We start from the raw sequence: 24,348 nt of genomic DNA on the forward strand, positions 1-24,348 counted from the left end.
ATCCTCTCTGTGTGGAGTTTGCATGTTCTCCCTGTGAATGTGTGGGTTCTCTCCGGGATCTCCGTCTTCCTCCCACAGTCCAAAGACATGCTCGTTAGGTTAACTGCTGACTCTAAATTGTCCGTAGGTATGAATGTGAGTGTAGCTGGTAGTCTGTCTCTGTATGTCAGCCCTGTGATTGGCTGGTGACCAGTCCAGGGAATAACCCCGCCTCTCAACCAATGACAGCTGGGATCAGCTCCAGCCCCCTGCGACCCTCAACGGTATTGGCCTAAGAAACTGAAATCTGTCAACCCCAAGGTAATGTGTCCCTTTTTTTACAAATCAAACAACTCTAAGAATCCAGTGTGATGTTTTTAATATTTGAACTTACAAAGGTATAAATCTTTGTTACAGTTTATTTCTCTTGAAGATAATAAAATATTTCAATCCTGCAGGCTGATAATAAAAACACCAGAAGAAGAGATCGCCCTCGTGTGGATCAAAGATAAAACAGCAGTATTTGAAATCAGGAGGACTAAACAGAGGTCATAAAATCTCACCCTATTAAGATCGATTCTTAAAAAGTATTAACGACAATAAGCAGCAGGATACAGAACACCAACAGCAACAAAACAATCATTCCAAAGGCACCACGTGAAGCAGGGATGCACGATATTCTGTTCACATCATTAATCCGCCGATATCAGGAATATTTTATCATTTTTAATTCTGCTAATAATGACATCATAAAGAGAGTCCGACCGATTAATCAGCCAGCCAGCCAGTTCTCTTTCACCAGCAGAAGGCGCTATATGGATCACAATAAGCATCATCACTCTGCAGAGTGATTCACGTACATGCTCAGTTACTTTCCAGTCAAGTGACCATCTCGTCTTCATTAAATATATTTTACACAAGTGTTTGATAACTGACTAAGACTTATTGAAGAAGATGCATACATATACTGTTACTAAACCGGATCCATCAGGAGCAGGTCATTATCGGTCAAATAGCGTTCATATCGTGCATCCCATAATACTAACATGACAGCACATAAACGTTTAAACTGCGAACCATCTCTTTCTTTGTTTCCATAACAAGTATTAGTAAAGAAGAAATCAAAGATTAAAACACAACGGTGCTGAGGAGCAAAGAGAGCGAGCGACAGAACGCTGGATCCACCACAACAAAAAGTTCAAAAATATAAATCTGTTTTCAAGTCGTCCAGGAGCGACTGGAGTTCATTCCACTAGTGACCAGATCCATCATGGTGGCTGAACCCGCCCTGCAGCCGTCACAGATCATCGCTGTGGGACGAGTTACTCTCTGCACACTTCCAGAGAAAACAAGTTTTTAAAGGTGATAAAAAATATTAAAGCAGGAGCGAATGAATCTTCTTGATAATGTTTATAGTTCTCTCTCGAGACCTGCTGAAAGTCTAGCTCTTGAACTGGGTTTCAATCCAGCATAGAAAGCCTCTGCGTTATGAAACAGTACTGCAGAGGAACAAGTCCAAAACATTTAACCCTTTGTTTCCTTCACTACATCACGTCTTCTTCTACACGTTGAGTTTAGAAGCTCTTTTCTATTTAAAGCTTAAAGGATCAATCACTGATACATGAGGTGAATCGACTCTAGAGAGCGGGGGGAGAGAGACAGCTCTCTACAATGTTTAGAATTTAGACTGTAGTACCCATTTTAAACACTACGGGTCAGAGTTACATACTGTTTAAGTCCAGCTGAAATTTCCTGTTTAAAATGCGATCCAGCATCACGAGCGTGCACATAAGTCCTATATCTTTTGATCGGCCTCAGGACTACCTGAAGATCTCGTCCTATTCGCTCGGTAAGAACCAATCATTGATCTGTTTACTGAACATCATGTAAACAAGGGTCGGCCAATCAGCCTCGTTAATTCCCTTTTCGTCGTTACAGCGGTCGGCCTTCTAAACGAGACCAACTTAAATTGTCCATCTACTTCTGTCAGCACCGTGAAGCAGCAGAAACATTTCAACCTGGACATGGCGTGAATGATTTTACCTGTGAACACCTGAACGCAGTCTGTCCCCACAGAGCAGCAGGTCTTACAACAACGTACTTCACCTCATTTTTTATCCTCCTTCTTTCTTAACCAATCAGAAACCATGCAGTTCATCTAGTACACAGGTTTGAAATCAGCTGTTAACGGGGCGCTCAAAGTTTCTGTGGCAGTCAGAACCATGAAAAGAAGGTACCGACCACACACGTGTTGAGATCTGTTCACACATACACAAAACTCCTGAAAATGTACTGAAACATTTGGGATGTGTGAGTGTTCCAGACTTCAGCCTCCTGCTAAACCCTCGACATGAAGTCGGGCTGAAGCAGCTATAAAAGTAATATTTTGAAAAGTTCACCCTGAGTGAACAGGTGGAGGGGGGCAGGTAATAAAGCAGCGTCAGACTCTATTCTGTTCTTTTCTAGTCAGTAAAAACAATCAGTAAAACACATTCAAACCTTCAAACTGGGCCCCTCCTCCTGGGCTCATCGCCCACAGAAGCCCCGCCCCCTGCAGGATGTAGTGTGTTTACTGCTTGTACCTGCAAGCTACGCACGCCAGCATAAGCTAACCTGCCTGTCCAACAGGAAGCAGACCAACTCCACGTCCACGGGTAAAAGACAACACAAGGTTCACCCTCGTTTTAGAACGAGCTTTATCCGCTTGGTGTTTCATTTCACTGTGATTATATTTTCTCTTCTTTGCTGCTATGTCCACGTCTCTTCCAATCACTGAATTGTATCCACTCCTAAACTCACCTGCTGCGCTGTCATTGGCTGGAGGAAACACACCAGCTCCCCCAGAAACGTCCCGAGTCAACCAGAACAAAGCAGAACAGTAAAATCCAGTCAGAGGACAGAGTCTCTGCAGACACAGTCACCACCACACATGTATGGAGGCCCAGAAGGGACGATGGAGCAGCTTTACTTTATTACTTAATTTTAAAGGAAGCAGCTGCTCTATTTTATTTTGAAGGAAGAAGCTGCTCTATTTTAATTTAAAGGAAGAAGCTGCTCTAATTTATTTTGAAGGACAAAGCTGCTCTATTTTACTTTGAAGGAAGAAGCTGCTGACTATCTTTAATATAAAAGAATAAAACTATCATTATATGGTCGGGAGGGAGAACTGGGGAAGACTTCAGGGACAGACTGTCCTGAAATGTTCTACAAATTCTCAGGGTTTTACTGCATGTGTGAAAACATCCTTAGTAACTTTGAGCCACTCCGTTAGAGAAGTGGGCGTGGATGAGTAATGGCGTGTGAAGGCAGCGAGTCCATGGCTGCTTTTACAGCGGGAAAGACATTAATTCAAAAGCCTTGTTGTGGTTCTGAGAGTCCAGGTCCTTTTCCACCTCCTGGCACACCTGTGAGTTCTGGTGGATCAGTTCCAAACTTCTTCTCTCGCTACCGTTTGGTCAAGTCCGTTGATCTTCTCGGGCAGCAAGCCTTCCTCGATGGCCACCTTGGACTCGTTGACCTTAAAAGAGAGGCGGTGTTTCATCTCTTTAAAACAAGCTGACATAAAGATTCATATCAGGAAGAGGAGATTGATCTTCTGACTCACCTTGAATGGTTCGCTGACTCCAATGATGCTCTGCAGAGTGCTGCAGAAATAACAAAGCACGCACTCTCCTCCCTGCACGGGGATTTCCTCTTTGTCCACATAAACCTGCAGAACAGACACATTTATCGATAAACTATTTAAAGCCTCTGAGAGGAGGAGTTTAACTGGTTCTTAAGCAGATGAAGATGGTACTGATATTTCTGATGACCTACAGAAGACAACCAGCAACACATTATTTTAATGCCTGAAACATCTGCTGCAGGGTAGGACCAGTGATCAACTGGAAAACAGCCCGGGGTGGACTTCCTTGCTAATGATCCACAGAGGCTTACATTTCTTGCTCTGTTCACCAGAACTGAAGAAGAGGAGAGGTCAAACATCTTCCAGATCTTAAACCATTCCAGTTACATTTGGATCGAGCTTCGAAACAAAATACTTTGTATGCTTTCTCTGTTGAACCCATAGACCCATATTAATGTACAAAGCCTGAGTGTTCCTGCAGGGGGCGCTGGAGTCCCATCGATGGCGGTCTCCATGCTGTAAATGCTGTCTCAGGCCCTGTTCACACTTGACTTCTTTTTCTGAACTGTCAAAACGGAGGGTTTTATTCTGAAAATATACTGGATGTTTTAATGTTGTATCGGTGTCTGACTTCCTGTACCGTTTGTTCTTTTCTGTGCTAACTTGATGCGTCGTGCTCCGGCCGGCTCTGGCCGGCTCCGGCGCGGTTGCACCGTAGGCTAAATCCCATTGTTAAGGTTACAGAACACTCGCGCATAAGCGATCAAAAGGCGCTCAAAAGGCGCTGAAGGCAGCGATTCTTTTCTGAAAAAAGAAGTCCAGTGTGAACACGGCCTCAGTCTAACTTTCAGTCAACCAAAATAGGGATGGAGCTGAGGCGGGTTTTAAGCCTCCTAACAAACTGTTACACTGCACCCACCTGTCAATCATGTCAGCTACTCGCCTTATTGTGGATAACTCTTATCCTTCATCAAATCAAAACTGATGAGTCATCAAAACATTCACCCCCCCGTACAGTGTGTGTCAATCGAGACATAAGCTAATCAGACCTATTTGTCTTGGTTTAACCAAACAATACAGCAGTACATTTATTGTTGGTCACATACAACATCAACATTGCAAGTTGTTTTCTGGCGTACGACCAGCCAGAGCACGATGGATTGAATTCAAAGAAGTCTGTAAATGACAGATAGCTTGTTTGCATAATCTTGTAGTTCTATTTGTTGTTACAATGTAAACAGAAGCCGCCCCAGAATGGATCCCTGGGGTACTCCTTTGCTGACCCCAATAAGAGGGGACTTGATTTCTATCAGATTAACAACTTCAAACAAATAGATGACTGGCTTACTAAAAGGGCTGGTCTTTTAATATACCTAGAATAGTTCAGTATCGTCAGGGGAATAAACCGAGAAGGTATTGTGTCAAATCATTACCTGTATGACTTCTTCATTAAACGCCACTTCGTCGTCTTTCACCCACGTGTAGGTGATGTAATCTGACACACTGGTGAATCCAACCTGAAATCGGCACACACAGTCAACCTCGCCGTACTGAAGCATTGTACTTTCATTGCTGAAGTCAACAGTTCTTGTTTAGCAGACCTTATAGAGTCCGATCCAGTCCCACGTGCTGGAAGGGAAAGGCTGCAGAGGGCTGTAGAGAACCATCGAATCAATGTCGGCACTCCAGTCGCCCTCTGGCTGCAGTCGCACCAGAGGAGTCGTTTGAATCTTCCTCAGCTGGACCGACAAACACATTCAGATTAGTAATGACATTTTGTAGCTGTTATAATCATTATTCTGTAAATGTTTGTAAACATTCAAAGAACACACTCTCTCTTAATCAAAAACAACAGAAAAAAGACGCTTAGAAAGAAACGCTAGGAGCATGTGGGGCCTTACTCTACAGTTTATCTCTACTCCTATAAACTTTGAGAGATGGCTCTGAAGGAACACATTTATTGTCTTCCAGCTGAGCCGATCAGTTTCTCACCACCAAAGTGAAGATGCCGATGACAGGCTTGTGGTCGCTGACGCTGTACTCCATTATGCTGGTGTAGAACTCCTGTCTGACTTTCAGGGGGTACTCCTCGTCCTCCTCCAGCTGCCTGAGCTCCCTCACATCCAGCCCAACATCGCTTTCATCCTGCTCCTCGGGGGGTGGGGCTGCAGGTAGCAGGCGCCACAGGATCCTGTCGGTCCACGCAGGCTTACGCTTCTTACCGCTGGACAGGTCGTGGACAGAGAGGGGGGACACTGGTTAGGACATAATGGAAGTGGAATGGAATGTATGAAGAAGTGTATTATACTGTATATGGACAAAGATCAGCAGTGTCACATGGCAGACTGCGGGGTCACATGGCAGACTGCGAGGTCACATGGCAGACCACAATGCATCTGTGCCTTTAAATCAAGCGTTTATAAAACAGTTCAAAACCGCAGGAAGTGAACTTAACCCACAAAGACACTTCTGTGTAACATCCAGCTTTAATCCAACACACTTGTATTGAATTATCAACGGTTAACATCTGACCATGCACGTTAGCTTTTATGTAGCAGCTGCTCAGGGAACGCGTGCTGCACACGCTGGCTTTAGGTTAAACAAACAAACATGGCTATGTGTTACTGAAGGTTAAATATGAGTTAATATGAACAGCGACACTTAAAGGAACCCAGAGGTGCAGAGCGGTGGGTGTGTTAATGTGGCTTTAAAATAGCAATGCTGCCTTCACGTGCTGCTCGGAAACATTGTACGTCCCAGCTGTGCAGCCGTAATGACGACATGCACGCCTTCAAGTGCTCGAGTCGAAAAAAAGGTATGACATCATCCTGAAACTACGGACCAACACCAAATAAACGTCACTCCATGGCGCCACTAAGAGGTGAAAAACTCAGCAACAGCAACAGTATAGAGCTCAGTAGTGACAGCCCACTTTTTCAGTGGCTCTGGTTCCAAAAGTAAATTTCCCTGTTTGAAGCCTGTTACCATGACAACCAGTGTTGTAATATCTTGTAGTTTGTGTTGAATATATAAATAACATTCACTGCAGCATAACAAGGTTATCAGTACATTTACTGTTAGCTAACTAACCAGCTAGCCTGCTAACAAAACTATTTGTTCGCATATGGCAGGGAGGGGCGGGAAGCATTGCCATGGCAACAATCAGAGACGTCGCTGTAACACTCTGTGATCGTGGGTAGTGTAGTTCTTTTCCCCGATATCGTGAATAAACCGTGTTTCTCTTAGAAGTTGATATCAGACGAACTTTCTCCTACAGGAGCAGAAACCATCGTTTCACACTCAGGTAGCTCATGGTCAGTCGTCCTGTGATGGTTATGACATCATGGCGAATAATAAAATCCTCTATGGAGAACATGAACCACACTGTGGAGCTCTATTAGCTCCAAGAATTGACGATCTGAGAGCGCCGACGTCTAACTGTTGAACAAACGAGCATTCAGTCGCTTCTTTGCAGAGACAAGCGGACTTTTTAAACGACTGTTAGCACTTCCTGCTTGTTTGTTCCATTTGTATTATGAACTCAATGCACACTTCACAAAGCCCTTGAAGTTACTAGACGGCATAAAAAGGGAGTCTACTTTCACGACTGAGTAAAAGTAGCTTTATGCAATATCAGAATAATGGATTAAAAAGGGATGACGTGACGTGTTAGAGACGTGGACACCAAGGTGTTTAAACTCTTACTTAAAGCCAAACCATGTCCTGTAGCGCCTGTGAAGGAGGAGTAGATACACATCATCATATTTCAGAAGGCAGGTTCTGGATATGAAAGGTGATGAATCGATAAATAATCAGGATAATTATGTCATGGTCGGCGTGTTACCTGCTGTCGTAGATATCCGTGTTTCTGTCAAACTTGTACGTGGGTTGAAAATCCAGAGGTCCTTCTTCAAACTCCTGGAGCATCTCCTCTTTTTTCTTCAACATGGTCAACTGAAAATCACAACACATGTTTGAAGAAACCAGGAAGAATGCTCTGCACCAATTACACGAGGCCTGTGCTCTGACACGACTGCAAAACCGGGACGTACGATATTTCCGAGGAGCACTTGAAAGCAGCATGACTATTTTAGAACTAGTTTAGCGGTTCAGGCTTACAGATGATGCTTTGATACCTTTTGTTTTCTGATATATCTGAAAGGACGATAAGGTCCTGTGTCCACCTGGCGTCTTTTTCTGAGCGCTCCCCTTTTTTTGTGTGACTGCTCCGAGCGCTTATGTTGAAAATATTTCAACTTTTCAGAAAGTCGATGTTGACATCACCAGCACTCTTTTCCAAATGTTTGATATTCCCTGTAGTTTTGCCTCCTACAGATCATGTCTTGTACCCACATCCTCCTCGCTCCGTGTCTGAGCGGGAAATAAACGATCTCAAATCTAAAACATGCAGAAACGCTTCATGCAGGAGCTCCCGAGCGCACAGCCAGCACTTTTCTGCCCGGAGAACACGACAGGTGGAAATGGGGCCTAGTAGCCCTAACCCTAACCCTAGCAGCTACATTTTCTTAACTAATGCAACACAACACTAATGAGAACATGAGATCGACCACAAGGCAAACAGTGTCAAACCTGGTCTTTGCTCCAGAGGAGGTTGTACTTTTCGTCGCTGATACAGGTGCGGACAAAGTGCATGCCGTGGTCCTGGATCCGGAAGTTGAGATCCCCGAACCAGAACACCAGCCTGAGATGGGGGGGGGGGGGGGGGGTGAGAAATGAAAGTGTGACTGTACAGTTAAATCTCGTAGATCTTCTCACCTGTGGTCCAGGACTGTCTGAGCCTTTTTACAGTCAAAGGTCTGCGTGCTGATGATGTGCTCAAACTCGTCCACTCTCTCTGTGGCGTATTTCATGTGAGCAGCCAGGTGACAGTTGAGGAAACAGATCGTGTGGCCGTAGAAAGACAGACGCACAGACACGCCACCTTTGTTACCCTGAGAGACAAGAAGAGAAACACAGGAAGCACAAGTTCTGTTACGGTGTACTTCTATAAATCTAATTAGCTACATGCTAATAAAGCTAATAAACATGAGTCTTAGCTTATTAATGCTAGAAGAATTTTTGCTACTTTAAGCACTTCATTTCTCACAAGAGTTTGTTCTGAGGTAATGTTTTCATTCTGACTTTTTCTAAGGAAAGCTCTCAAAATACTGAACTGAACGGAACCCGGGAACAGTATTAAAGGAGCCGTATGAAACTCTGACCCCTAGTGTTTAAAATGAATACTGCAGTCCAAATTCAAAACATCATAGAGAGCTGTCTCCCCCCGCCCCCTCCTCTCTATAATCGATGCTCACGCAGCTTGCCATGTGGTGGACACTGAAGAAATATTTTAAGCTTCACATCTTGGGAGCGTGGATGTTATATGAATGTGCCATCTTATTCTTAATAGAGTCTATGTAACAAACACAAAACCACTTATACGATATGTATCTCTCTCTGCAACCTAGTGTTTAAAATTGGTACTGCAGTCTAAATTTAAAACACTGTAGAGAGCTGTCTCCCCCCGCCCCCTCCTCTCTAGAGTCGATGCTCACACAGGTTGCCATGTGGTGGACACTGAAGCTTCAGTGTTTATCCAGCTCTGCATCGGTCTGTAAACCTTTCTGTGTTCTAACCTCTCTCCATTTTTCAAAATCATCTCCAATATTGATCCTAGTTTGAGCACGTTTCTGCTCGTGGAGCTTATTAGAAACATGCAGAGGCTTTTTAGGTCGGGTACAATCACTTCTATCTGAACCACTTCTCTTGCCCGCTTCCATCGCTGCAACACCTGTTGGTTTGACCTGATAACTGCTCTCATATCTGGCAAACCGAGGGGTGTCCAAAACGGTCGTGTGGGGGTGTCTTAAAACCGTCTACCTTCTCTGGTCCAAACAAATCCAGAGCATTCAGGACCAGAATCTAAAGTTAGAAGGAGGACATACTGACTGCTGCATTGTTGTCAGAGAAGCCAGCACTTCAACATAGCATGTTTCCTTAATGTCTGATCATATAGTAAGCTCACTTTATCATTTCACTCACTACACATCTACACATTAAGTTAATTTAAAAAATCAGTAATCATTATTAAAAGCAATCAGTTGTCTGTTTTGTGCTTTTCTTACCCAGTAACCCAGAATGCCGGTGCGTGTGTACGTTGCCCGGATGTCTCGGATGAAGGGAACGTGCTCCAGTTTGGAGAAGAAGAGCAGCAGCAGACCTTGCATTCGGATGGATGAAACCTGCAACAAGCACAGCAAACAGCTCAACATTAAACTGAACAAGTGTCATTGAGGACTCTCATTACTTTAAGTGTTTTGGTTTAGCGGTGGAGATGCTGTGTACCTTCACGTAATTCAGTGGTGCCAGCGTGGACATAAACAGTTGACTCCACGGGTCGTCAAATAACGCGTCAGTCATTAATCTCACCGGTCCTGAGTAAACCTCCTGCAGACTAACACACACACACACACACACACACACTTTATTGCCCCACATCCAGTCGTATAACTGGATGACTCGCCCCACTGATCCCTTCACAATCCCTGCACCACCTACCCGATGACGTAGAGGTCTGGGCTCTTTGGGGAGTTCAGATGGAGAAGCGAGGTCAGGTCATCCGGGGGATCGGCTGTGGCCACGTTCCACGTCACCATATGAAGCCTGATGGAACCGAAGGCAGAAGAAAGAGTGGTTTGAGCAGCACTTGAATCCAAACAACATCTCACTCTTGCTCAGTGAAAGATGGCAGGAGGTTAAACACGCGTTGATTTTAACTTACAGACAAACTGATGAACATCTGTTGGTCTATATTATCAGGTCATTAAGGTCTCATTGTAATATTGTGAGTTCAGCGTTTATACTTTCTGAAATGTGTGCCTGTTAGTCATTTGTCCTGCTTAGTCTGCTTTAAGTTCAGACTTTACAGTCACCGGTGACTCATGAAGGATTCAATAAGTTCATCTGAGACTTTTCATGAGAGGACAAAGCAGTTTTTTCAGCTGCTGTCTCTTTAAGGCCCCCCACCCCATGTGCCCACTTTATTGTGATTGATCAGGAAGCCTTCCAGAGGTGCAGAACAATGCAGGGCTGCCAGAGGAGGGCTGCTCTTGTGCTGGTAGGACAGCCAATGAAAACAGCTCCTTCTACCAGAGTATTGGCTTGAAGCCGTATCGTGAGAGTTTGGTGCATTTAGTAGAACAAGTTGTTTAGCGCCCTCTGTAGACTCCTCCTGGGATTACTCCAACATACCTTTACCTCATGATCTGACACTTTTCCCACGGTTTATCTGACCATCCAGCATCGCAACATTATCAGTCAGACTTTCTGCACCAGCTCTGATTGTATGTTGGTCTTTTAAAAAAGAGAAATTAAGCCATTGGGTGCCGGATCCTTTTTAAAAATCCTGTTATTCAAAAAGATATCAACTTAAAGGTCACATATTCTCCTCCTCTTCAACCAGTTTAAATAAGTCTCACAGCTCCTCAAAACATGTGTGTGAAGTTTCTTGTTCTAAATCCACTCTGATCCTGTATTTGATCATGCCTATAAACCCACTTATTTCAGCCCAGATCAGAACAGGCCGTTTCTGTGTCTGTACCTTTAAATGTAAATGAGCTGTGTCTGACCACGCCCCCTCTCTGGAAGGGTTTGGGTGTCTCGGGCTTTCTCGCTCCATGTCCTATTGTTCACAGTGAGAAGGCAGACTCAGAGGGCAGAACAAACAACTACCTGTGGGAGTGTCACCCACCTGGGGGAGGGGTTACTGCCCTTTGTGATGTCATGAAGGGAAAATCTCCAAACGGCCTGTTTGAGCACACATTTTCTGAAAAGTGGAGCAGGCAAAAGATGGACAGGATGGACTTTTCTTATCATTGGGGGGTTTGTAGACAGACTAGAGACATATATTAGTGTTAGAGGAACATGGTGAAATGTGTTTTACAGAATATGTGACCTTTAAGTTTTTTTTTACTATTTTATATTAAAGTTTAAGATATTGCACTGCAGTCTGAGACTCTGATGATGTGATATAACTGTTGTCTGCAGCTCATGTATCAGAGCATGGCAGCGGAGCAGATGGTGGTAATCACAAGATTTGACTGAATTAGATGATATCGGTGTAAAATATACGTAAAGTCAGTGCTTTGATCATAAAGCAGTTCGGAGAATTGGTGAAAATTCTCATAAAATGTCTACAAACTGAAAAGCTCTCCATATCTGCCAATTACTGAATACATTCCCTCTTGATTCAGCGTAAGCTTCAGAAAACTTTGCATTGGCGTGCTGGCTCTTCTTAAAATGTTCTCGATTGCATACAGCTGCATAACATCAGCGTAATGCAGAACTAAGCTGAGAGGTTTACAATCACAGAGGTTCATTCAGCCAGGACACAAATCAAAGAAGAGCACATGATCAGGGTGTGAAAGCTGTTCCAGTAAAAGCGCTGCGCTACGACCACAAGCAGGTCAGACTGGTACAGTGAACACATAATGAGAGCAGTCATCAGTTCAGACAAACCCACAACATATCCACTCGCTGCTATCAGCTGCTGCAGGGAGGGAAAGAAAGAAAAAAAATTCTACTGAAGGATTTCAATGAGTGGAAACATAAATGTAATTTAGTGTATAAGTGTAATTTGTTGTGCAGAGACAACAGCGTTCATTGGAGGAAAGAAGTGAAGCTTGTTAAAGAGGAAAGTGTAAAGACGAGAGAGAGCAACGTTCAAAATGATTTCCAGCTTTGTGGAACAGAAAACATAACACGCTCTCTCCACCTGAATCTGTCTTTTTTCGGCTTGTTGGCTCTCTTGCCGCAGACGAGGAAGGCGTTATCCAGTGCCTGGACCATTTTGTCATGCAGCCCGTGCCTGGGGTCCAAGTCATCAACGCACGTCATCAGCTGGTTGAGCCGATGGCGAAGGGCGAGTTTGGTGCCCGTCGACTGTGTGGAGTGGGTGTCGGAGCGTTCTCGCCCCATGGTTCCAAAAAGCTGAGAGAGTTCCTCCATCCTCGCTCAAAAAGCTCAAAGAGAACCAAAAAGAGCGACAGCGTCAAAGTTCTGGGTGTTCTGCAGAACCAGACCACCGAGTGAAGTACAGGAGTCGCTGCTGGAGGACTTTGGTGCTCCAGAGTTATGAGGAGTGATTAGAAGTTTATCCACAAGTCTTCTTTGTGTGCTTAAAACTACGTATAATCTTGTTGGTACAAATGTCTCAACAATAGGCTTATCAAACTATTGTGAAACCCATTTGCACCGCAGGAACATAAGAGCGCTTAGCCTTTCAAGCTGTCATGCAACAAACTGTGATTTCTTTTGGCCGAGTGGCAAACGTTACGTGTGAATAACTGAGTAACGTAATCCAGCAGCTAGAGAATAGGCTCATTTAGCTGACTGGCAAAGGCGGCGTTGGTGAGGTGCTGGGGCTTGTGTGCGTCAGGAAAGCCTTGGGATGCTGGTTACCAGCGGCAGGAACTAAAACAAAGACTCTCTTAGTAAAAATCCCAAACCTGTCTCTGAATGAAATAAGAGAAACGTCTCTTCAAATGACCACGGCCAATGAGTAAAAGAGAAAAGGAGACAAGAACTCTCAACACTTTTGTTCCACACAAGGACGCCGTGGTCTGAAGAGGGCAGAAGGGTTAGCAGAACAACACAACAAAGTATGCACGAGGAGAGAGTCTGGACCGGCTTCAAAAATCACTCTGGCATTCATGTTTGCATTACACAACAGGGTTTCTCCGAGAGGCGTTGTCAGGCCCAATGTGGCGTGCTGGCAGGTTGACGGCCGCAGTAATAATGGTCATACATTAAGAAGGACACCAACTTGTTATAGTTGAGTGTTCAACATCACGTTCCTCACAAGCTGTGTAAGAAAACACTGATTTAACACCGTGTATTAACGGCACAAGAGCGTTGGACTGTAGCATCACGTACTATAGCACGCCCGCTGTCCACACTGCATCCATTAAATATTGAATTCTCTGCTCTTTAAATTTCAGTTTCCCATTCCAAACATTAAAAGGTGTCATGCTTTTCTTTTGAAGGCGGACTGCTTTTATTTTGAAAGTGGACAAACTGAAGTGTGGTGCTTTTATATTGAAGGTGTACAAACTGGAGTCTGGTGCTTTTATTTTGAAGGTGGTCAAACTGAAGTGTGGTGCTTTTGTTTTGAAGGTGTACAAACTGGAGTCTGGTGCTTTTATTTTGAAGGTGGTCAAACTGAAGTGTGGTGCTTTTGTTTTGAAGGTGTACAAACTGGAGTCTGGTGCTTTTATTTTGAAGGTGGTCAAACTGAAGTGTGGTGCTTTGTATTGACGAGCTGTAGACTCAAATCTCAACACTCTGAGCCGTGTCAATAAACAGCTCGCCGTGAGCCGAATAAAGTTTTTCTCCGGCCTTGAAAACAGGTCAAAGGTCAACATTTCATCATGATAGGGAATTTATAAATGCTCCTCTATCTTCACTTTGTACAACAAGGTAACGAGCTCTGCTGAATGAGGAGAGAGAGTAGAGCCCCCTCATTCCTCGTCCGTCTACGTGAGTGACAGAGAGGGAAATAGAAACATCGTGCTGCGTCACTCGCGGGCGGTTAGGACACTCCAACAGGAAACAGTCGACTCTGGCTGATTTTGTTGCTGGCGCCCGCTAATGTCACATCCTGTCAGGACACGCTGTAAGACCTTTACACCACCAGTGGCTGAAGACCTCTGTGACCATCTTATCCTCGTTAACGACTGAGCTGTACCACTTTGACCGTTAATCATATCGACTTTCTCTTGTAAAAATAACAAACTTCCTATCGTCTGAATCGGCCTCTTCACAGTTCTAAAGACCATGAACAGTCTGACAATAAAAACAGTTCCTCTAACGTATAAAAGCGAGTGATTCATATCCCAAAGAGACGAGGAACCTTTCTAACAAACAGTCCGCATAAGGGGGAGCAGGGGGATTGCACAGGATCCAGTCTTCCTCACTCAAAAGCAAATTCACCTTTTTGTAGTAAGTTATTACTCACAAAAACCTAACAGTCACTCACATTCGGGATATCCTAGGAGTTATGTTGCACGCCTCGTTTACAGAGTCAACCGTCATCGCGGCTGCATGTCATCCCCATCTCTCTGCTCCCAATGTCTCCTGTCTCTTCAGCTGTTTCCAATAAGTGCTAAATAATGGCCCAAATATAAACCACCTCTACCAAAGTTAAAGTTTCTAACGACTGTTTTGAGCAGCGGAGACCTCAACAGGTTCTTCCTGAAGTTCTTCACATTATTCTACTTTGAACACAACTTTCTATGTAACTTTATTGTATTAACAATGTTCACTGGTTAGGAAAGCTCACATTCAGACCTGCAGCTGTTGAATGGAGACACCACTGCAGTAACGGCAGCTTGTCGACTTCAGAATCAGAAATCAATCCCAGAGGGAAATTATTAATTAATATTAGTTATTAATATTATCTAATATTCAAAATTCGACTTTTCACTGGATTCATCTCTATTTATCTCTAAATATTCGTCTATAGCTACTATTTCTAAAGATGGAAGACAGATCTAAGAAAGATATCGGAATTTTGTTCTCCCTAATATCGGTGTCAATATCGGCCCCAAAAATGTTGTATCAGTTTGCCCGTACTTGACACCTAGCCCATTTTCCACTTCACCACCTCCATAACAAGAATCTACATGTAATATAAAGTCAGGTGTTTGCAGTCAGAATGCACGTGACGCATGTAGTCTCACCTGAAGCTGTCGCCCCCCTCCTCCTCCTCCTCCTCCTGCTCCTCCTTCAAACGGAGGTCTGACTGCTCCTCGTTCTCCTCCATTATTACCACACCTGCACAGCAAAACAGGAAACAAGTTAATTCTACCCCGTAGTCCTCAGTGCAGAATATATATGAACAAAGTGAAAAACATGAATAAATATGATGATAATAAAGCGTTCAGTGTAGGACTGTACATCAAACACGCTTACTGTACCTCCGAGCAGAAGACTTATAAGACGACATAACTTCACACAGGTAACGTTAGCTATCGTTAGTACGGGTTAGTTATGGTTAGTACAGATTAGTTAGGGTTGTTTATGGTTAGTTATTATTAGTTATTATTAGTTAAACGCTGTTGCGATGTTGCCTTTTGATCATTAGAAGATGACGCTAGCTCCGCTGCGCAGCAAACAAACAAACATAAACCGATTTTCGTTTTCTTCAAACATTTAAAAACAGTGTTAAAAACCTGTTCACCGGAGGATCATTTTTACCTGTAATGAATTTGCAGTTCTTGTTGACTTAGTTTCCTCCTTATAATTAGACAGCTGAGCAGCAGGCTGACAGGAGCTAATGTTGTTATGACCCGCCATAAACGGAACACACGATAGCTGCCTTCAAAATAAAAACGTGACATGTGTGGTTCCAAAGCTTTTTTCTGCATGACCCCCCTTTGGCAGATGGAAATATTGATGTAATGTGTTGAATTAAAATAATATTTATCTGGCTGTATATCAAACGCATTTACTTCAATACATTCCACAACTGTTTGTACGTGAAAGAAAAAAAGCATATAATTTTATTTTGGTAAAAGAGATAGAACCGGAAAACAGAGCCCCTTCGGGTGCTGCGTTCACTTACATCACATATGTTCGGAATTTAAAAACTTATGGGCGAATATTGCCCCAAAAAAAATCCTGCATTTATTGCAGAGTAAATTATATTGCTTAGTACTAAGATGAGAAACTCTTATGTGGAGACCAACAGAAGTTTACAGGCCCTATAATTAACAGTGACAAATAAGAAGAAAAGCAAATGTTCCGATATTTTAAAACGTTTCTGACCATGAAGCATACGATGGCATATGTCTGCTTTGTTTTTTTCTCTGTTTTTTTAACTCAAAAAGTCGTTTATTAAAACGTTCTTCCGACTTCGTTTCGGTCTTGATGGAGTCTTCATGTCGTTAATTTTCATTGGAGAATGCATTTTACGATAATTCCGACATCACGTGAATGCACTTAAAAGCAGGAAACATGGCGGCTAGGTTTTTCTAGTTGACGCGATCAGCTGGATGTGGCTCAGGTTGCTGTATTCACTGTGAAAGTTGTCAGTGTGACTTCAATATACAAAAAGCATCAGCATGTTCTCAATCCCTTTGACTTTAGCCTATATTATAAAAACATCAAAACACACTGGACAGCGCCCGTGGTTCGATCCCGGTGAGGGATAGAGAGCAGCTATTTCTACAGGAGAAATTGTGTTCGAAGTAACCACTGAGCTAAACCAGTGCGGGGACACTAGGAGGCCATAGAGTTTATAAAGGCTGTTCTTTACGACAGACAGGTGAGCTACACGCTGCCGTAAAGAAAGCATTTCACACAGATTCTGACCATTCAGACAGAAGCTGACACCCTGCTCCTCAGTGAACATTAACAGGACGGTAAAAACACTGGACAGCGCCCGTGGTTCGATCCCGGTGAAGGATGGAGAGCAGCTATTTCTACAGGAGAAAATGTGTTCGAAGTAACCACTGAGCTAAACCAGTGCAGGTAAACTTGGAGGAAATAGAGTTTATAAAGGCTGTTCTTTACAACAGACAGGTGAGATACACGCTGCCGTAAAGAAACTATTTCACACAGATTCAGACAGAAGCTGACACCCTGCTCCTCAGTGAACATGAACAGTCCCAGGGCGGTAAAAACACTAGACAGCGCCCGTGGTTCGATCCCGGTGAGGGACGGAGAGGAATTCAGATAGAATTTGTGCTCGAAGTAACCACTGAGCTAAACCAGTGCGCTTTCAAGAGATAGAAACAGAGGTGATAAAGGCAGCTGGGACTATTTTGAAATCTTGTCCTGTCTTCAGCTGTCCATTTCTTGCTGTGTGCTATTATTTTGAAATAAAATAGGGCACTCACTACATTAAAAACATCAGAACACACTGCCCTTGGTTCAATCCCAGGGAGGGATGGAGAGCAGCTTTTTCTACAGGAGAAAATGTGTTCCAAGTAACCACTGAGCTAAACCAGTGTGATGTCAGGAGACAGAAACAAAGGTGATAAAGGCAGCTGGGATCTGGTTCATAGAGAAGAGGATGACTTGATCTGTTTATATAACTTTATTCATTCACGTTTTATTTGAAGGTCATCTAGCTGAGACATCGTTGTCCCGATCACTGGAAGGTTTGACATCAACACTACATGTTGTCATGATTTCTGTTTAATGTTGAACAAAGCAGAGATTACACACAGAGGACTCATAGAACATCTGGACTTTAGCTGTAGTCAGATGTTCTGTGACGTCAGGAGTCGTCCAGCAATCTGAATCCAGAGGTTATTGATGCACACAGGTTTTCATTATCATTCAGACGTCTGAACTCTCCTGGCGCTCAAACACTCATCTTTTAAGAACAAGCTGCACATGCATGGTTATATAAAATCCAGCAGATAAAAACAGTGAGCAGAGAGCACAAGAGCATAGATAAATGAAGTATCATGGGTCTGATGTGAGGACCAGGAGCACTCCTGGATCTCTAAACCACCACAGAGGTCAGGGTGACGTCCCCGTCGACCTCCAGGCCGGTGATGTGTTGGACGGGTGTGAAACGGTGTTTGAAGTTGTGAGCCTGCATCCCGTTGACTACAATCCTGAAGGAGTGACTCTCACAGCAGATGGTCAGCTGAAAGAGGAATAAAAGGTTGTTCTTAAAAACACAGATATGTGAAGTGAAACTGACAAACCCTCCACTGAGTGTTACTGATGTTACCACTAAGGGGCGCCAAGCACCTAGCAGTGCAGTGATGTACAGAAGGAAGATATTTATATACACCAGGAGAACATGCAAACTCCACACAGAAGCTCCTGTCAGACCAGGATTCAAACCAGGAACCTCTTCGCAGTGAGGGGACAGAGCTAACCACTGCACCACTGTGCAGCCCTTCACAACTTATTTACAACTGAAATACGAACAAGTATCCCCCATTTATCTCCCCCAGTTCCATTAACAGGAACTTCCAAAAACAACCTTCCTCTTCCATATGCTGCCACACATATCACATATCTATTTAACTATTTTACTTTAATTGTTTATGTGCTTTGTTTCAGCTCCTCCCCCTGATACACTCAGGCCCTCCCCCTCTCCCCCCGTTACCGAACACACAAATGGAGTTAGGGCAGTGTTACCGTGAAGGGTTGTCCCCGGTGGAAGGGCATCCCTCCTCCTCGCTCCTCGGAGCCCCACTTACCGCCCTGCTTGTGGTTTCTGACCACAGTGTTCTCGGTAAATCGAGGATTATAGTGCAGGGCGATGCCAGAGGGATGGCTGAGATTCACGGTGAACCTGAGAGACGTTAAGACAGGAGAAAAAGAAAGTCTTTCAAAAGGGAAACACTTTTTAAAACGTAAAGGTCATTGAATACGACTCAGGGACGGATGAACTGAGTCTGCGTGAACTCAAGTCTTAGAAGACCTTCAGTTGTTTCACCAGGTCACACTTAAAGACCGCTCTTCTTTACAAACTGAAGATAATCCACAAGCAGAAAAATATGAAGAAAAGCAGACCTGCCGATTACAAACAGCAATCTGTTATACCCACAGAGGAACGTTTTAGAGTTTGACCTGTCTTTGATTTTTTCAGAGGTGCTTTTTCCAGCAGCAGTAACTTTCATAAAGATTTATTACAATCAGCATGCATGGTCATTTTATCATCACATTTATATCCAGACCCAGACAATATTGAAGTCTGACCTTGTGGCGCTGGGCTGAACGTTCCCCTGGATGGTGATGGTCCTGCCCGGTTTGAGTCCACCACTTATGGTGTTTCTGTAAGGAACAGACTGCACATAGACACATGCACGTTAATACAAGCGTCATCCAGTCAGGTTTATTCAAAAATATAATCAGTTAACCATTCGTTGTTGGGTCAGTGGACCAATTACAGAGCCCTGTCTCATAGCAACCGTTGTGTGGCTACTTCCGGTAAGACAAACTCTCTCCTAGTCTTTTCAGTGCGGTGCTGTGACCTTAACTCAGTGACTAAACATGGTTAAAGGTACTCTGGGTCTCTGCAGGAGTGACTCAAAATATCCACATTGTGATACAGGAGGGTTTTCAATCCCTTCATGGATCTGTAGCATTTAGCTCTCAGTGATGTCGCTGTGATTGTCTGACCGTGCTCATAACTCTCAGCTGAGTACTGAAGAACGTGTTGGCGACATTTAGAGGATACCCTTCAGACCCCTGGCTCCAGGTCACTGATGGAGTCCAGAGGTCAGTCAGTAGAGGCGAGACAGCGAGCAGACGAGGGAGGACAGCTAACATTAGCAGACATCACTAGCATCAGTAGTGGATCATGTTCAAATGATTTTAACGTTAAGTTTATAGAGATGTACAGCTCTCCTCATACACCAGACTATATCTTTGTTCTTATTCTGTCACTGAGGACACCTTTAGAAAATAATCAGATAAATTAAAGAGAAATAAACGTTGTCAAAACTCAAGGTATTTTAAACTGTTTCACAAGGGAAGGAGCCCAGAGACGAGATTTTGTCTAACCTAGCAATATTAACCAAGGGGGCGGGGCTTGATGAAGGGTTACTTCCTGTTGAGGGAGGGTTTATTTACAGACCTACAAAAAGAAGTGTGGTTTGTTTCTTTCATTCTAAAATGGGTACAAGGATCATCATGATATGTGGAGTCCCCCAGGGTTTTATTCTTAGGCCTCTGTTATTTCACCTGAACATGCTGCCTTTAGGTCATACCATGCAAGAATATAATGTTTTACGCAGACAATACTCTGAATTATTTGTCTGTATGGAGAGGTCCCAGTCGAGATATTACAACTGAACACAGTAAACAGGATGTGCGTCTGGATGCTGTTACTCTAAGACGTAAACTCAGAACTCACTCAGCTTGATTCCAGAAATAAAGACCCCTTGATGTCGGGGCGAGCTCTTATGTGAACAAATCAGTAAAACTCCCCTTTACTGGGGGATGGCAGAACATGAACCTCTAACTAAGTATTTGGTCCACCCACAGTGAGTGTGAAGAAGTGTAACTTCGCCCTGCAAAATACTCACCAACATTGCAGGAGGAAAACCAGGCTGGGAAGGGAACCCGGGCTGGGAAGGGAACCCGGGCTGGGAAGGGAACCCGGGCTGGGAGGGGAACCCAGGGAAACTTGGCTGGGAGGGGAACCCAGGGAAACTTGGCTGGGAGGGGAACCCGGTCTGGGATGGAAACGGAGGACAAGATGGGAAGGCTCCTTGAGTAGGAAACGCCCCCTGAGCAGGAAACACCGGCTGTCCTGGGAACTGAACACAAGTTAAATTGTGAGCAAAGACCTTGAAGGTTTACTGTCGTGAGTTTCTTTGTTCTTTGGCAGTTTTCTCACCCCTGGACTCTGGAAGGCGATGGAGGAGATCTCGACTTTACCGTCTACTGCGATGGTGTCCACCTGCTGGAATGGGACGCGATGTCTGTATTCCATGAAGTGACAACCATTAATGTTAACCTGAGAAAAGAAACATGGATGTTTGTTAGTGTCTGAGTATTATAAAGGTAACCAGTTATCCAGTCCATCCAGACATCATTCTGGTACTGCTTCTCCACTTTCCTTGAAACAAAAAAATCCAGCAGCCAATTGGATTGAAGAACAAATACTGACTTAATAAAGAGCTACTGGGCTTCTCTGATTGTCAGAAAATGTGGCTCACTGTAACAGTCAGGGTGAAGAAGTGTGCCGACGTGCCGACGTTTTGTTTGCTTAATGACAGAGTCAGCAGCTTGTTCCTGCAAAATAAAATACAGACTTCTCCTAAAGTAAAGCTGCTCCATCGTCCCTTCTGGGCCTCCATACATGTGTGGTGGTGACTGTGTCTGCAGAGACCCTGTCCTCTGACTGGATTTTACTGTTCTGGTTTGTTCTGGTTGACTCGGGACGTTTCTGGGCGGAGCTGGTGTGTTTCCTCCAGCCAATGACACCGTAGCAGGTGAGTTTAGGACTGGATACAATTGGACATGATTCAAATCTTCTGGGGGCGATGACCCCAGGAGGAGGGCCATGTTTGGACGTTGACAGTTCTATTGACTCCAGCTTTAAAGTGAAGTTTTCTTTGCATGTATTTTTGTGAAAAAATACATTATATGCAGGTAATAAAACAAAGAAACCAAATTTCCATACAGACCTGGAAGGCATCGCGGCAGACGGTGATGAGCAGGGTGAAGGACGATCCAGTGGGGATCGGGGAGTTGTGCTTCCTCTCTTCGGTGCCCCAGCTTCCGTGCTGGAAGGAATTTGTGACCACATAAGCAGAAAAAGTCTCATAACGAGGGTTAAAGTGTAGGGCGATGTCCGCATTGGTGCTGGATCCACACTGCAAGTTCACATGGAACCTGGAGGAAACACAAGGCGCCAATCGTTATGACTTGGTTTAGGACACTGTGAAGTATAAATGTGTTCAGTGTTTTTTGCCCTCAGACAAAGACATTTGTCACTAAAAACGTCCATTGTTCAAACTTGCAGAAGGTTTAGGAGGACTTCACCATAACTCAAAATTCACATCATAGAAAAAGTCCTGCCCTCCCATGTGTCAGCATGAATACATATGTTAGCATGATACATACTTTAGCATGAATACATACGTTAGCATGAATACAGACAGACAGACAGACAGACAGACATTTTATTGTTCCCGAGGAAAATTCAAACATACGTTAGCATGTATACGTAAGCATGAATAGATTCTCCTCCTTCCTCTCACTGCTCGGCCCTCAGCCAATTCTCAGTCTCACCTGTTGGCTCCAGGTAGGACTCGTCCAGAGACGTTGATGGATTTCCCCTCCTGCAGACCACCGTGGATCGACCCGGTGAACGGGATTCTCTACAAAGATGATGAGACTTCACATCAGCAGCTGCTTTTATCTCTAATGGGTTTTTTTTTTTACTGCGTCTCTTTCTGTATTTAAACTCGAAGGTTCAACTTGGAAACTTTGTGGTTCCCAAAGTGGGGGTCGAGATCACCTGGGAGGTCATCAGGGGGTCCTTAGCGTGGATGAGTTTGAGAACAGTGACCTAGAGGACTTGATCTGATCAATAAAATTCCTACTGTACTTAAATACACCTGAACCTTAAATATATCTAAATATGCACATCAGGGTCGTCACAATAGATGATACTAATAAAACTCTAATGACACCGTTTCCTACCAAGACTGCAAACATGGACGTCCAGATATTTGCTGCCTGCTTATCTTTCATTTTCTAAATAATTACAGAGAGAAAGAGAGAGAGAGAGAGTGAGAGAGTGACAGAGAGCTGTCTATTAATATGCAATGATTCGAAACTGAAATGTTGCTGACACACTTCTGCAATTGAGACAGCGCTCTCTCTCTCTCTCTCTTTCTCTGATCTACCAGAAGGGCCTGAATGTAAACAGCAAGTAAAGTACTCTTTATGTACAGTACAAACATTGAAAGTAAAGCAACTAAGCCTAGCAACTTTTATTTTGAAATGTGAAATTGAAAAAAACTTGGATTTAAAATGTGACTAACTATTAAAGTTAAAATCTAAGGATTAGTCGTGATTAAAGGAAGGAAGTTGAACTAAAGACAAACTACAAAATAAAGGTAACATGAGTTGAATTGAATGTTCTGATCTGATTCAGTTTTATCCTGAACCATTACTACAACACAAGGGGTAAAATTATCTCTGATTTAAGTCTTTAACATAACTAAAGGAAAACACAATGAATAAACCAATAAATAAATGAACACCGTTTTATATGGTTAAATGTTAAATAAAAATTAGGAGGGACCCTCCAGATTCACCCCCACCCCCCTCCTGCTGTAAGTTCTCAGGAAACGAGTTCATGTCCTGAGCTCAGAGTTTCAGGAAATACCGAAGGTATGAAATAGAGATCTAAGTGTTTTCTCGTTGATCTTAAACCCAAACAGAAAATCATGACTCTGCTGCAGACGCGTAAAAACGTCCTGTTGGGTAGAAAGAGTTCAGGAATGTGAAATCTTCAGTGTTAAAAGTGAGCCGAATTTAAGCAATTTTAAGCGAATTTAAGCAGACCTGGAGACCAGCACAAAACAATTCATTAGAAATATTTTTACAGCTATTTATTTTCATAATCTGCATTTCACTCTTAAATTATCTGATTTTCAGACCGAATCCCGAAGTGATCGGACTTAAACAGGCTCGAAGTAACGGTACAGTGAACCCCACCTTCTGTGTAACTTTGTTTCCAGGATTAAAAAGGATAAAGACCTTGAATCACTTACTGGGTTGTAAAAAGGTATCTGCTGGTTAAAAGCCATTGTACAGGAATCAAATGTGCATTCCGTGCTGGTCCGCAGGTCAGTATGATCAGGGTGAAAAATGGAGATGAAGAAGTCCTTTTTTATTGCATAAATAGGTTTCGATTCCTCTAGTAGAGTAGGCGGTGTTTAAAAGGATCCAGCCCTATCAGTAGGCTGCAGCTTACACAATAAGACACAAGATATCAGGACGTCCATTTAAACACACCCTGTTTGTTTTGTCAGTTTGAGACCACAGCGAAAAAATCTGAAAAGTTTGAAGATCCATAATCATTTAAAAATATAACAAAGATCTGCCCTGTCAAATTTAGATTAAGCAAATGAAACACATATTAGAGACGCTGCTGTTTTATTTATTAACTTATCTTTTAATTACCAAGAGCCAGATGTCTCTATCTCCACTGAAAGAGGTTCACAGGTGACTCTCAGGCGGATTTGATCAAC

The 24,348-nt window shown here is 43.5% G+C and overlaps 2 protein-coding genes across 4 annotated transcripts; both read right to left on the minus strand.

Moving 5' to 3' along the window:
• Positions 1 to 341: 341 nt before the first annotated feature.
• Positions 342 to 15,967, minus strand: inpp5ka (inositol polyphosphate-5-phosphatase Ka). Of its 3 annotated transcripts, XM_020636850.3 has the most exons (14): positions 15,860 to 15,967; positions 15,343 to 15,436; positions 10,163 to 10,267; positions 9,950 to 10,058; positions 9,730 to 9,846; positions 8,381 to 8,556; positions 8,195 to 8,306; positions 7,449 to 7,558; positions 7,310 to 7,336; positions 5,597 to 5,828; positions 5,206 to 5,343; positions 5,038 to 5,121; positions 3,584 to 3,688; positions 342 to 3,496 (listed from the first exon to the last, which is right to left on the minus strand). In XM_020636850.3, exons 2-14 carry the CDS (start codon positions 15,423 to 15,425, stop codon positions 3,401 to 3,403), a joined length of 1,494 nt encoding a protein of 497 aa, XP_020492506.2. In that variant the 5' UTR covers positions 15,426 to 15,436; positions 15,860 to 15,967; the 3' UTR covers positions 342 to 3,400. The 3 variants fall into 3 exon arrangements, with proteins under 3 accessions (XP_020492506.2, XP_020492504.2, XP_020492505.3); XM_020636848.3 differs by lacking the exons at positions 15,343 to 15,436; positions 15,860 to 15,967 and adding an exon at positions 12,378 to 13,195; XM_020636849.3 differs by lacking the exons at positions 7,310 to 7,336; positions 15,343 to 15,436; positions 15,860 to 15,967 and adding an exon at positions 12,378 to 12,710.
• Positions 15,968 to 17,687: 1,720 nt separating this feature from the next.
• lgals9l3 (lectin, galactoside-binding, soluble, 9 (galectin 9)-like 3) lies at positions 17,688 to 24,027 on the minus strand. The gene is made up of 8 exons (XM_020636811.3): positions 23,869 to 24,027; positions 22,376 to 22,464; positions 21,769 to 21,976; positions 20,976 to 21,095; positions 20,662 to 20,895; positions 19,331 to 19,419; positions 18,767 to 18,923; positions 17,688 to 18,263 (listed from the first exon to the last, which is right to left on the minus strand). The coding sequence occupies exons 1-8, from the start codon at positions 23,902 to 23,904 to the stop codon at positions 18,117 to 18,119; spliced, it is 1,080 nt and encodes a 359-aa protein (XP_020492467.2). The 5' UTR covers positions 23,905 to 24,027; the 3' UTR covers positions 17,688 to 18,116.
• Between the last annotated feature and the right edge of the window lie 321 nt (positions 24,028 to 24,348).

This window comes from Labrus bergylta, chromosome 11 (genome assembly GCF_963930695.1).
Source record: "Labrus bergylta chromosome 11, fLabBer1.1, whole genome shotgun sequence".
Taxonomy (NCBI): Eukaryota; Metazoa; Chordata; class Actinopteri; order Labriformes; family Labridae; genus Labrus; species Labrus bergylta.